The sequence below is a fragment of the Salvelinus sp. IW2-2015 genome, linkage group LG7, assembly GCF_002910315.2.
Source record: "Salvelinus sp. IW2-2015 linkage group LG7, ASM291031v2, whole genome shotgun sequence".
In the NCBI taxonomy this organism is placed as follows: domain Eukaryota; kingdom Metazoa; phylum Chordata; class Actinopteri; order Salmoniformes; family Salmonidae; genus Salvelinus; species Salvelinus sp. IW2-2015.
Window position 1 is genome coordinate 2,351,460 of NC_036847.1, and position 13,374 is coordinate 2,364,833.

Here is a 13,374-nt window from a genome sequence, read left to right on the forward strand (position 1 = left end):
ATGTAGTAACCAAGAAAGTGTTAAACAAATCTCCAATATAAAATATATTTTGATTCTTCAAAGTAGCCACACTTTGCCTCGATAGCTTTGCACACTCTTGGCATTCTCTCAACCAGCTTCATGAGGAATGTTTTTCCAACAGTCTTGAAGGAGTTCCCACAAATGCTGACCACTTGTTGGCTGCTTTTTCTTCTCTGCGGTCCAACTCATCCAAAACCATCTTAATTGGGTTGAGGTCAGGTGATTGTGGTGGCGAGGTCATCTGATGCAGCCCTCCATCACTCTCCTTCTTGCTCAAATAGCCCTTACACAGTCTAGAGGTGTGTTTTGGGTCATTGTCCTGTTGAAAAACAAATGATAGTCCCACTAAGCGCAAACCAGATGGGATGGTGTATCGCTGCAGAATGCTGTATAAGCTATGCTAGTTAAGGTGTGCCTTGAATTCTAAATAAATCACAGTGTCACCAGCAAAGCACCCCCACACCATCACACCTCCTCCTCCATGCTTCACGGTGGTAATCACACATGCGGAGATCATCTGTTCACCTACTCTGCGTCTCACAAAGACACAGCGGTTGGAACCAAAACATCTCAAATTTGGACTCATCAGACCAAAGGACAGCTTTCCACCGGTCTAATGTCCATTGCTCGTGTTTCTTGGCCCAAGCAAGTCTCTTCTTATTATTTGGTGTCCTTTAGTAGTGGTTTCTTTGCAGCAATTCGACCATGAAGGCCTGGCCACACAGTCTCCTCTGAACAGTTGATGTTGAGATGTGTCTGTTACTTGAACTCTGTAGCATTTATTTGGGCTGCAATCTGAAGTGCAGTTAACTCTAATGAACTTATCCTCTGCAGCAGAGGAAACTCTGGGTCTTCCTTTCCTGTGGCGGTCCTCATGAGAGCCAGTTTCATCATAGCGCTTGATGGTTTTTGCGACTGCACTTGAAGAAACTTTCAAAGTTATTGAAATGTTCCCTATTGACTGACCTTTATGTCTTAAAGTAATGATGGACTATTATTTKTCTTTGCTTATTTGAGCTGTTCTTGCCATAATATGGACTTGGTCTTTTACCAAATAGGGCTATCTTCTGTATACCACCCCTACCTTGTCACAATACAGTTGATTGGCTCAAACGCATTAAGAAGGAAGAAAATTTGACAAATCAACTTTTAACAAGATACACCTGTTAATTGAAACTCATTCCAGGTACCTCCCTCTTGAAGCTGGTTGAGAGAATGCTAAGAGTGTGCAAAGCTGTCATCAAGGGGTGGCTATTTGTAGAATCTCAAATATAAAATATATTTTGATTTGTTTAACACTTTTTTGGTTACTACCTGATTCCATGTGTGGTATTTCATAGTTTTTATGTCTTCACTACTATTCTACAATGTAGAAAATAGTCAAAATAAAGAAAAACCCTTGAATGAGTAGGTGTATACAAACTTTTGACTGTATATCGGAACGATACGCTTACTCTGTTACAGAAATACAGAAACGAGTTCAATACCAACCTGGCCTTGACGGAGATCTACAAATACGCCAAGAAATACAGAAACCAGGTAAGATCAGCTATCTCTCCCACTACCTCTGCCCTGGATGAGCTGTTTGACACGTTTAAACTGGCCCTATCTCCAGCCTTATCACAGTCTATATTCCACATGGAGTTTAGAGTTTCAGAGAGAAAGAGAGAGATGAGTATCAGGGCATGAAGCATCAGTACAGGCGATCACATGCTTCTTTAAAGATCTAACGGCCTCTTCACAACCCCACACACCCTCTTTCACCCAGACCCGAAATACACACGCGCACACACACACACCTACTGTTCCGTGGAATGATTCAGACAGTGATGATGTCTGTGGGCCCTCATCATAATGTCTGAGGGCCCTCTCCGTGTATTTAACTGCTGTGTTTAACTGCTGTTCACTGCCATTCTCCTGTACCAGCAGACACCAGGGCCCGGTTGCATAAAACATCTTAAATTAATTTCCCACTCATCTTTTCCCTTAAAGTTTCCTTAACTTTAAGCCAGTTGCACATTTCCCCGTTAAAAACACTTTCCTGCAGTGGAGTGACCAAAGTGCCCTCTAACACTTAAAATGTTTTATGCAACCAAGCCCTGGCACTCAGAGGTTTCTCTAGGACTCTCTATGAATCACTTCGGAATTACACATTCTCGCACTCAGCCCTCTCACTGGGCACATGCTGCCAGTCACACCCACTGAACGCATGACAACTAGCAGACATGAAAGGCAGCACAGACATGGGTTTTGTAAATAGTATGTGAACTGGAAAGGCTCTTGTGAGGAGAGAGTCATGCATGGAGGCTGAAGAACTGCTGAAGTACTCTTTCTCTGTCTCGGCAGGTGGTTGAGTTTCTGTCTTGTGCTGTAGAATGCATGAACACTTGAGGGTTACTGAAATGAGTCTCTCTATTTCTCTATCTCTCTCTCATTCTCTAACTGTGGGTAGATACGTTTTGTAAGGTTGCTCACTTGGCCATTGTCTGAACTGTTTCTTTCTCGCTCTCCTTCTCCCTCTCTCTCATCCCCCTTGCTGTCAGGTGGTGAGTGCTCTCGAGTCCAACCCCACAGCGAAGCGTACTCAGCTGCACCACAAGTTTGAGCAGGTCATTGCTCTGGTGGAGGACAACATCTATGAGTGCAGCAGTGAGGCCTGAGTCTCCCGCCACCCAGATTCCAGCCTATTCCTCCTGGCTGCCTCCACCCTACCCGGGATCCAAGGACCTAGGAAACCCCCTGTCTGTCTACCCTCCACATATCCCTTCTCTTTATAGAGCCCAAAGACAGAAAGGAACTCTTTGCTTTAACTTCTTACGGCTGAGATCGGCTGAGATCCCGTTAACGGGATCGACTTGACAACAGCCAGTGAAAGTGCAGGGCGCCAAATTCAAACAACAGAAATCTCATAATTAAAATACAAGTATTTAACTTGTTGTTAATCCCACCATGGTGTCCGATTTCAAAAAGGCTTTACGAAGAAAGCACACCATCTGATTATGTTAGGTCAGTACCAAGTCACAGAAAAACACAGCCATTTTTCCAGCCAAAGAGAGGAGTCACAAAAAGTAGAAATAGAGATAGAATTAATCACTAACCTTTGATCTTCATCAGATGACACTCATAGGACTTCATGTTACACAATACATGTATGTTTTGTTCGATAAAGTTCATATTTATATCCCAAAATCTTAGTTTACATTGGCGAGTTATGTTCAGTAATGTTATGCCTCCAAAACATCCGGTGATTTTGCAGAGAGCCACATCAATTTACAGAAATACTCATAATAAACATTGATAAAAGATACAAGTGTTTGACATGGAACTTTAGATAAACTTCTCCTTAATGCAGCCGCTGTGTCAGATTTAAAAAAAAAACTTTACGGAAAAAGCACACCATGCAATAATCTGAGTACGGCGCTCAGACACAAACAAGCCATACAGGTACCCGCCATGTTGTGGAGTCAACAGAAGTCAGAAATAGCATTYTAAATATTCACTTTCCTGCACTCCCAGGAATCCCAGTTCCACAATAAATGTTTGTTTTGTTCGATAAAGTCCATTTATGTCCAAATACCTCCTTATTTTTGTTCGCGCGTTTAGTTCAAAAATCCAAATTCATGATGCGCAGACCAGACGAAAACTCAAAAAATTACATTACAGTTCCTAGAAACATGTCAAACGATGTATAGAATCAATCTTTATTATGTTTTTAACATAAATCTTCAATAACGTTTCAACCGGAGAATTCCTTTGTCTTTAGAAACGAAAAGGAACGTGAGCTCATGGCACTCTGCCAGACACCTGGTGAAAACAGCTCTCATCCCCTCATCCTTCACAGTAGAGGCCTGAAAAAAGGTTCTAAAGACTGTTGACATCTAGTGGAAGCCTTAGGAAGGGCAATATGACCCCATAGGCACTGTATATTGGATAGGCAAACCTACAAACCTCAGATTTCCCACTTTCTGGTTGGATTTTCTTCTCAGGTTTTTGCCTGCCATATGAGTTCTGTTATACTCACAGACATCATTCAAACTGTTTTAGAAACTTCAGAGTGTTTTCTATCCAAATATACTAATAATATGCATATCTTAGCTTCTGGGCCTGAGTAGCAGGCAGTTTACTCTGGYCACCTTATTCATCCAAGCTACTCAATACTGCCCCCAGCCAAAAGAAGTTAAGAAAGATTTTGCTTTAAGACTGGAAGAGATGTCAGCTTGAGCTTTACTGTACCACCCCTAACCCAAGACTGCCTCAGAAACCTCATTGGGAGCACTGTACCATGGATTAAGAAATGTCCTAAGAAACTTACCTTGTGTTGAGCAATTGCTTTAGATACTGAGGAATTGATACCCACGTCCCTTATATCAAATATAGAATCTCTGGATCCTCTCTTTGACTGTGTTGACTCTTCTATTCACACATGGATAGAACCCCAAGCTGGTTTCCTGCTTATTCACACCTGGCTTAAATCTCACTCTGGTTTCACACTGCTTTGACCTGAAGCATAGAGGAGTTAGAGGAGGCACTTGGAGATGGACCTTATTCTGGATGACGTCACCGCCTCTGGGACCTGGATCCCCGGCAACCATCTTACGCACTGACCCCCTTTTTCTTGGGGGACGAGCCAATGATGCACTGTACTGTATGATAAATGTCCATAGCAATATTTATAGCTGAGTTATAATGCTTTCTGAGTGGCCTGTTCAATGATATGTGAATGAGAAACTCCTCCCATCTTCTTATAACCTGCGCTGTTCTCAGGTTTGATTGGTGGAATGGGCAAAGAACTCCACCGGTGCTTTGAACTACAAGTCCCAATGTGCTTTGCAATTTGGTGATGGGTTATGGAGGAGTAGAGAGTATAATTAGATGATTTATTTAGGTGACGTTTCATGTGCCAGACCTGCTTGCAAAGAGACTAGACTCTATATAATTACATTGGATGTGTTCATGTGAAGACAGGTTGATCTGTTTTGGAAGTGACTGAGAACGAAGATTGATTATGACCAAGAGGGAAATTTAGAGTGAAACTATGACCTTAAGTTAATCAAAGAGGAAGAACTGTTTGACATGACTGTACTTGTGATGCCAAAATGACTTGGGTCTATTGTCAGAGATTGTGAAAATAAATGCTATTATGCTATAATATAGTATAAATGTCATGAAATGTCAGTTTCGTAATAATATTTAAATTCCTGTTTTCATCAATAACAATGGCTCGATTCAATCAAATCCGCTTTAGCCAACATCCGCATAGCGGTTGTTTTGGCGGTACCGGAACTGAGTTAGAGCTGTCAAATCCACAAGTGGCTCCCGGAATTATACCTAAAGCGGACATTGCCATTGGCTGCACGTAGTTGCATTAACAAAAATCCCATGCAGCCTTATTTACAAGTTTGAACACTGGAATGTGAGATATAATCTACACCTGGATTAGGATGATAGAAACGCTCATGAGTTCATTGGATGATTTATACATTTGAGCATAATTATTTCTATATAGCCTACATTTTCTCATTCTGAAATTCTAACGCTTTGGCTTTCATGACAACGATCGCAAGAGCAGCTGCTCACCGATTTGACAGCTCTAGCAGTTTCACCTCTGAGGTTGCCAGAACATCTGCTATGCGGGTGTCTGATATCGCCAGTTAATGCTTGAGCTGACTGAATCTAGGCCCTAGTCCTATGTAAACAGAGAAAAGTTCATCAAAGTGACATTTGTAAACCACAGGGCAGAGGTGTTTTGTTTGTGCTGTCTTGATTGGTTGTGCATACCACCCAACAACCCAATGGGCATCTGGACATGTTCTAAAAGGCTAGTACTGTAAATGCTCCCTTATGAAAGAAACAGCTATGAAAAAGAAAGGTCTCATTATTTTTATCGTCATTTTTATTCCAGGACATTTAACYACTTTATTTCCACGTCACGTACAACATCCTAATCTTTACATTATTAACACTAGTCCTGTCTCCAGAGCTTTTAAACATACACGCATGCACACACTCATGCACACAAACACACACACTCTCAGGAGGTATCTTCTTTCTGCAGAGGTTCTATGCAGGTCCATTTGTTTACATTCAGGACCTTTTCGGAGCCAAGTGTTAAGAACTAACCCGTTTCAGCCATATCATGGGAAAGACACAGAAACCAGGGGAGAGCTCTCCTCAACGCTTTATGGTAGGCACAATCTAAACAAATTTAAAACGTATTTTACCCTAAGTATTAATTTAACAACTAGATACTTTAAAGCGTATTTAAGGGGCATAAGCTGAATAATTATGTAAACAAAAGATGCCATATGTTTTTTATATTGTGGCATTTGAAGTTTTGGAGTAATGGGAGGGGAGCCCATGGAACGTGTTTAGTTGGACAGCCACCAAAATGACACCCAGTGGCGCTGTTAAAAGTGCTTGAGGTAGAAGTCAAGATGCCCTAACCACAGACCTAGTATCAGACAATGCAACCCCTATTCCTAACCATAACCTTTTAAAAAGGGGAGTAAAATAATCTGACTCTTTATCAGTGGTTTGAGGCAACTTCTACCAACTCCAGTAAACGATTGATGAAGCCAACTAAGCACTGTTTCTTGGTTTGTTATGCTTAGGTCACAATGAGGGATATATGTACAGGTACAGCAGGCACACCCCTGCAGTGCAGACAGAGGTAAATCGAGAACATTGGCCTATCGGAGGCTGCTGCTTGGCGGTGGGTCCACAGATGGGCTGGGACAGGTAAGGAGTCAGGGTTTATGGGTCGTAGGTCAGGCAGGAGCCACCTGGCTGGCGGAGATGGAGGAGGCCTGTGTTTTGGAGGAGGCGGTGGAGGTCTCCTCCTCACCGAATGGGCTCTTCCCGCAACACACTATGGTCAACATGCAGTTCCTGAACTGGAGAAGGGAGGAGAGGGGAGGTTTTTCACACACGTCTATCTATGTCAGCTTTATGTAGACATACACACACACACACACACACTCTGCTTGGGTTTACCTGTCTGTTGAGTAGAATATAGATTATTGGGTTGTAGAGGGCAGCACTCTTGGCAAAGAAGGCTGGGATGGTCATCATGACAGGGCCAAAGTTGGTGCCCTGATTGGCAAAGATGTACCAGGCCACGGTGGCATAGGGCAGCCAGCACACCAGATACGAGATGACCATGACGATCACCATACGGGTCACTTCCTTCTCTGCCCTCTGAGTGGTCTCTGACTCCTGCTGCAGGGCTGCCGCCTGAATGGACAGACACACACAGAGTGCTTTGATATGAGCCRTAACTGGAGATATATTAGTCCTGTGTGTTTGCCGGTACTCAGTGACCGTGTGTGTGGTCGTACCGCGCGGACGGTGCAGAGCAGACGGCCGTAGCAGAAGCCGATGATGACCAGAGGGATGGAGAAGTGGAGGGTGAACATYTAGATGACAAAGGAGGTGTTTCCCAGCTCAGGCGTCGGGGTGTAGTAGTCAATCCCACAGGAACACTGCATGCCCTCTGGGATGTACCTACAAACATTCACCTCATATTTTTGTTTGAAAATGTAATATACAGAAGTATTGCCCCTGAGGTCTACCAGCCATCAGCCCATTCCCTGTTCTTAAGGTGACATTTAAGGTAAGACTAGTAGGAGATGCTATTTGGAGGGTATTTAGAGGGTGACTTACCTGGACCAGCCACACAATGGAGGTAGAGCACAGGTGAGAGACATGATCCAGGTGACGGCCACGCCCACAATGGCGTGCCTCTCATTGAAGCGGAAGTTGGTCATTGGTTTACACACCACGATATAGCGCTCGATGGCCAATACCACCAGAGACCAAAGGGCGATCTCCCCTGAGAGAGACACAGCAAGTTAGAGAGACATACACAGTATAAATGCTCATGTGCAGAAAGTATTCAGACAGTTAAGGAATATTGGACACAGGCAGAAAACTTAACAATGAACACAGGCTACTGTATCTAAAAGTACACAGGGTACAGTGAGTGAGTTCCAACACAGGCTACTGTATCTAAAAGTACACAGGGTACAGTGAGTGAGTTCCAACACAGGCTACTGTATCTAAAAGTACACAGGGTACAGTGAGTGAGTTCCAACACAGGCTACTGTATCTAAAAGTACACAGGGTACAGTGAGTGAGTTCCAACACAGGCTACTGTAMCTAAAAGTACACAGGGTACAGTGAGTGAGTTCCAACACAGGCTACTGTATCTAAAAGTACACAGGGTACAGTGAGTGAGTTCCAACACAGGCTACTGTAMCTAAAAGTACACAGGGTACAGTGAGTGAGTTCCAACACAGGCTACTGTATCTAAAAGTACACAGGGTACAGTGAGTGAGTTCCAACACAGGCTACTGTATCTAAAAGTACACAGGGTACAGTGAGTGAGTTCCAACACAYGCTACTGTATCTAAAAGTACACAGGGTACAGTGAGTGAGTTCCAAGAATATTGGCAAATATACGTTTTCATACATTTATATGAATTCATTTATATTGATAACTACTGTAGGTCCTACTTCAACACAACGCTTAATGTATTCATTATATAAGGTCTAAACATCTGCAGTTATTAAATACCTTTCCCCCATCCCCCCCAGTCACAGAACACAGGTGTGTAAAAGAGGTGCAAATATACATAMTATASMYCGGCAGGTAGCCTAGTGGAGCAAGGCACTTAACCCTAGTGTTCTTGATATGGGAAAAAAAATCTGTATCTCCTTACATTAAACTCATTGAGTTCAAGGTACATTGAGGTTGCACCTGAAAAYGTTGGGCACCCRRTAAGGTAAAAMTTCCTCTTAACCACAGATCTAAAATCAAATTCCCCATAGCCTAACCATAACCATTATGGGAACAAACATATCTTATCCTGTAGCTTGCGACAACTRCTACCTACCCTAAGGCTCCACCATGACTTACCTCCCATAGTGGCAAAGAATCCTTCAACGTTACAGCCGGTGACCCCCAGGAAGAAGTAGCCCTGTAGGGCTGTTGCGAGAGTCACYGTGAAGCCCCCCACCACCATGAAGAGGTCAGCCACAGCCAGATTCAACAGGATGTAGTTCAAGGGGGTCCGCAGCTTCTTGTGCTGCACCGTGACATAGAGCGTAAGGAAGTTGACGGGGAAGGCTGTGATGATGAGAAAGATCATGTAGGCAGCGAGGAGCGAGTACTTCCAGGGTGCAGCTAGGTAGTACTGAGGGTGCTCAAAGGGGCTCCTCACCACCCCTGTCTTGTTAGACATGGGCACGTAGAAGTTTGGGCCCTCTGTGCCGTTCATGGCGACGGCTGTRGGGGTGTGTGTGTGTGTTTCTGTTTGTCTATGTGTCTCTACAGGAGTTTGTGTCTTTCTCTATCCTCTCTGGTATTTTGAGAGAGGAAAGAGAAAGCACTATCCCTTCTACGAGAGGAGCTATTTCTAGCRGGAGGGTTGGATAGATAGATGGAGGAAATAGATCCTGGTGATGAGAGGTGGTGTGCTCTGCCCCCCCGAGGCGGGCACAGACCCTTTTAAGAGATTCTCTCTTAGGATTATGGACGTGCATGGATAATCAGCATGGTGTCAGCTAGACAGATTTAGGACACACACCACACACACACACACACACACACACACACACACACACCACACCACACACACCACACACACACACACCACACACACACACACACACACACACACACACACACACCAACACACACACACCACAACACACACAAATTCATGAGAAAAACATCTAGGACATATACTGTTATACTCAAGGGTTATTCCTCTGATGATTTCATCATCACAAGTGGGACATAAACAAGTTTGCTAAGGAGAGAGTGTTACAGGAGGCTGACGAAGACCAATGCAATTTATAGACTTCTTCTTCAATAGCACATATGACAAAAAAGTAGTGCACTAGGAAACAAGGTGTCATCAGAGATTACATTATCCTAGATGTCAAGAGGCTACTGTACCAGTCTGCTTATGCAGACCGACGTGTCAAACCTTTTTCTATATATCATGACAGACAGTTATTTCATGGACTGTCTACATTCCCTGTTGGTGTAAATCTGTGTGATAGGCTCTGTGTAATCTGATCCTGTTAATCCTATTGGTTGATCGGCTAAAGACGCCACTTTGTTGGCGGACTATAATGATCGTCATGAACTAGTCACTCAAATAACATACACTAACGTTCAAAAGTTTAGGGTCACTTAGAAATCTCTCTTGTTTTTGAAAGAAAAGCAAATTTTATGTCCATTAAAATAACATCAAATTGATCAGAAATACAGGTAGACATTTTTTTATTTAACTAGGCAAGTCAGTTAAGAACAAAATTCGTATTTACAATGACGGCCTAAGTTAACTGCCTTGTTCAGGAACAGAACAACATATTTTTACCTAGTCAGCTCGGAGATTCGATCTAGCAACCTTTCGGTTACTGGCTCAACGCTCTAATCACTAGGCAAACCTATCGGCCCTGAAAATTTAACATTTAACAAGGCCGGGATCGCGGGTCGCCTCTTCACTGTTGACATTGAGACTGGTGTTTTGCGGGAACTATTTAATGAAGCTGCCAGTTTGAGGACTTGTGAGGCATCTGTTTCTCAAACTAGACACTCTAATTGTACTTGTCCTCTTGCTCAGTTGTGTACCAGGGCCTCCCACTCCTCTTTCTATTCTGGTTAGAGCCAGTTTGCGCTGTTCGATGAAGGGAGTAGTACAGAGCGTTGTACCAGATCTTCAGTTTCTTGGCAATTTCTCGCATGGAATAACCTTCATTTCTCAGAACAAGAATAGACTGACGAGTTTCAGAAGAAAGGTCTTTGTTTCTGGCCATTTTGAGCCTATAATCAAACCCACAAATGCTGACGCTTCAGATACTCAACTAGTCTAAAGGCCAGTTTTATTTCTACTTTTTATCAGCACAACAGTTTTCAGCTGTGCTAACACAATTGCAAAAGAGTTGTCTAATGATCAATTAGCCTTTTAGCTAAACTTGGATTAGCTAACACAGCGTGCCATTGGAACACAGGAGTGATGGTTGCTGATAATGGGCCTATGTAGATATTCCATAAAAAAATAAGCGGTTTCCAGCTACAATAGTCATTTACAACATTAACAATGTCTACACTGTATTTCTGATCAATTTGATGTTATTTTAATGGACAATTTTTTTTTGCTTTTCTTTCAAAAACAAGGAAATGTCTAAGTGACCACAKACTTTTGAACGGTAGTGTACATGAGGGGTGTGAGCATATGGGTGGAAAATTCCTCAGAAGAGCAAGAGTGAAACTGACTCCAACTCCTTTTTCACGCACTCTACAATCAGACTGGACTTTCGATGAAAGCCATGTAACTGATTCCAGATCAGCATACAATCTAACATAAGTATTTATTGGCTGGATTATAACCAAGTAGCAATGTTGATAAAAATATATTAATAAACTGGGAGACGGATTAAGTGATTCTAAACCAGTTTGCGGAGGTCAGTTGGGTCCATCGATCGGCCGTCAGCAGTAGAGACAGCAGTTAAGCTGAAGCTCCAGCAGCTCATAGTCCTCACTGTGGAACATCTAGATTAGAGGAAACACACCAGAGAAGACAGGATGAATGGGTCAGAGAACACAGCACCAGTCAGAGCAGGGATTCCCGTAGATAGCAACACAACATCTAGCAACATTTTCTCTGAAGCCGTTTAAAAAAAATTATTGGGTGGTAACTTCTGGTAAAAGAAACACAAAAATAAGTGAAACATAAAAAGATAGAAGAGAGAGTTAATTCTGAGATTCTGCCAGAGGGCTATGGAGTGCCAAGGTGTGTGCGAGCATGTCATGTTTTAATGATTAGAAAAAAATTCACCTCCCTATTCTGCACCTGGGTGTGTGTGTGAAAGGGGTGAGGGGGTATGAAGCGCAATTCTGTGTGTGTATGCGTGTGTGTGTGTGTGTGTGTGTCTGTGTGTTCCATCTATTTAGTACCTGGAACGGCACATATTGATGCTGACAGCAGGTAGTAAGGAGCGGTAGTACTCTCACTGAAGGGGTTTAGGCCAGGGCTTGATCAGGACATCCCTGCTGCTCATAGACCTCAGCACAGAGCGACTCACCACCACTGGGACACAGTCAGACCCCACCCTGCTGTAAAGGGAAACTGAGTCTTTCCATTCATACTCTCCTGTTAGTTTCCATCCTCCCTCTCTTCCATCTTTCGAACCCCCCTCTCACTCCTTACCCCTTCCACCTGTCCCTCTCTCCTACACTCCCCTTACTTCCCACATCCTTCCCTCTTTCTGTCCCACCCTCCTCAACTCAAAGCTGAGTTTGGCCATGAAGGTGTCCTCCTTTGTGTCTTCCGTGCCATCGTCCAGCTGCAGGGACCGGGATTATGACACCGTTACGGACTCACTCGTAGACGTGCACAATACTTCTGCTCCCTGCTTTCTCACACACATTTAAGCCGTACGCCATTAACAGACCCATGCCGCCACTTTGAGAATTTGACACCAAAGAAAAACAAAGACACTAGAATGCGCAACATTTCACCCTCGGAGCTCAGCCAGTAAGAGTGGCGGAGAGAGTAGGCTCCTAAAAGGTCAGTCAGTGAGTTAGTCAGCATGTGGTTTCTAGGAAAAGCCGTGGCCACCGTGCCCTTGTGGCAGGCGGGCTAATGCAGGTTAATCCCAGACAGAGAGGTCTCTGAGGTGTTAGTGTCATTAAACTGAGAGAGAAGAGCCCCTCTAACCCTATTAACTCTCACCGCTAAGACGACTTAGGCCTGACAGCTTATGCTGCTCGGCAGAAATAGAATCAGTGCCAAGAAATACTTGGATTACTACCTTCTCAGAACACACACCTCAGCACTGACACGTACACATACTGTATGTAATGTGTGCATGTATGGAAACGTGTACGAGCAAACAACCTTAACATACAGATTATTCCCATTAGCTAAAAGTGGTAATGAGAAAGGTGTTGATTTTAGTGTACACTGCATAAGGTAATGGATACCCCTACTGCAGCCTTCCTGTCGATGCGAGGGACCTCCTGGGCAATGACAGACACAGCCTCCTCATCACCAATACCCTTGTCCAGGTAGAACTGCGACAGAGATAGGACCTTTACTGTACAGTACAGTGACACATTAATAACACACCTTGGAACCAAACATCAATTACAAAGAGACGGGTGTCAACCTGCCGTATGATGATGCTGTGTAGATCAAGGGCTGTTTTGCAGTTGATTCACACACTACCCTGGCTGTTCAGCAGGGGTTTGTTGGTGGAGCAGCAGGAACYCATGGGGATCAGGTCCTGGGTTACACTCATACACACCTTTGTGAATATACACAAACGTATAAGATACAC

General features: G+C 43.6%; 2 protein-coding genes across 2 annotated transcripts in view; one reads left to right on the forward strand and one right to left on the reverse strand.

Annotated features, from left to right (window-relative positions):
- The window catches only part of LOC111966192 (plexin-D1), a 53,021-nt gene extending 47,840 nt beyond the window's left edge, over positions 1-5,181 (forward strand). Inside the window, exons 28-29 of the mRNA XM_023990641.2 lie at positions 1,486-1,560; positions 2,565-5,181. Coding sequence (XP_023846409.2) covers positions 1,486-1,560; positions 2,565-2,681 — 192 coding nt within the window. The 3' untranslated portion in view covers positions 2,682-5,181. The remainder of the gene's footprint in view (positions 1-1,485; positions 1,561-2,564) is intronic.
- Positions 5,182-5,858: 677 nt separating this feature from the next.
- On the reverse strand, positions 5,859-9,561 carry LOC111966194 (rhodopsin-like). The gene is given in 5 exon segments (XM_023990642.2): positions 5,859-6,914; positions 7,015-7,254; positions 7,359-7,524; positions 7,684-7,852; positions 8,939-9,561. Coding segments are annotated over 5 exon segments (1,062 nt in total). The 5' UTR covers positions 9,300-9,561; the 3' UTR covers positions 5,859-6,788.
- Between the last annotated feature and the right edge of the window lie 3,813 nt (positions 9,562-13,374).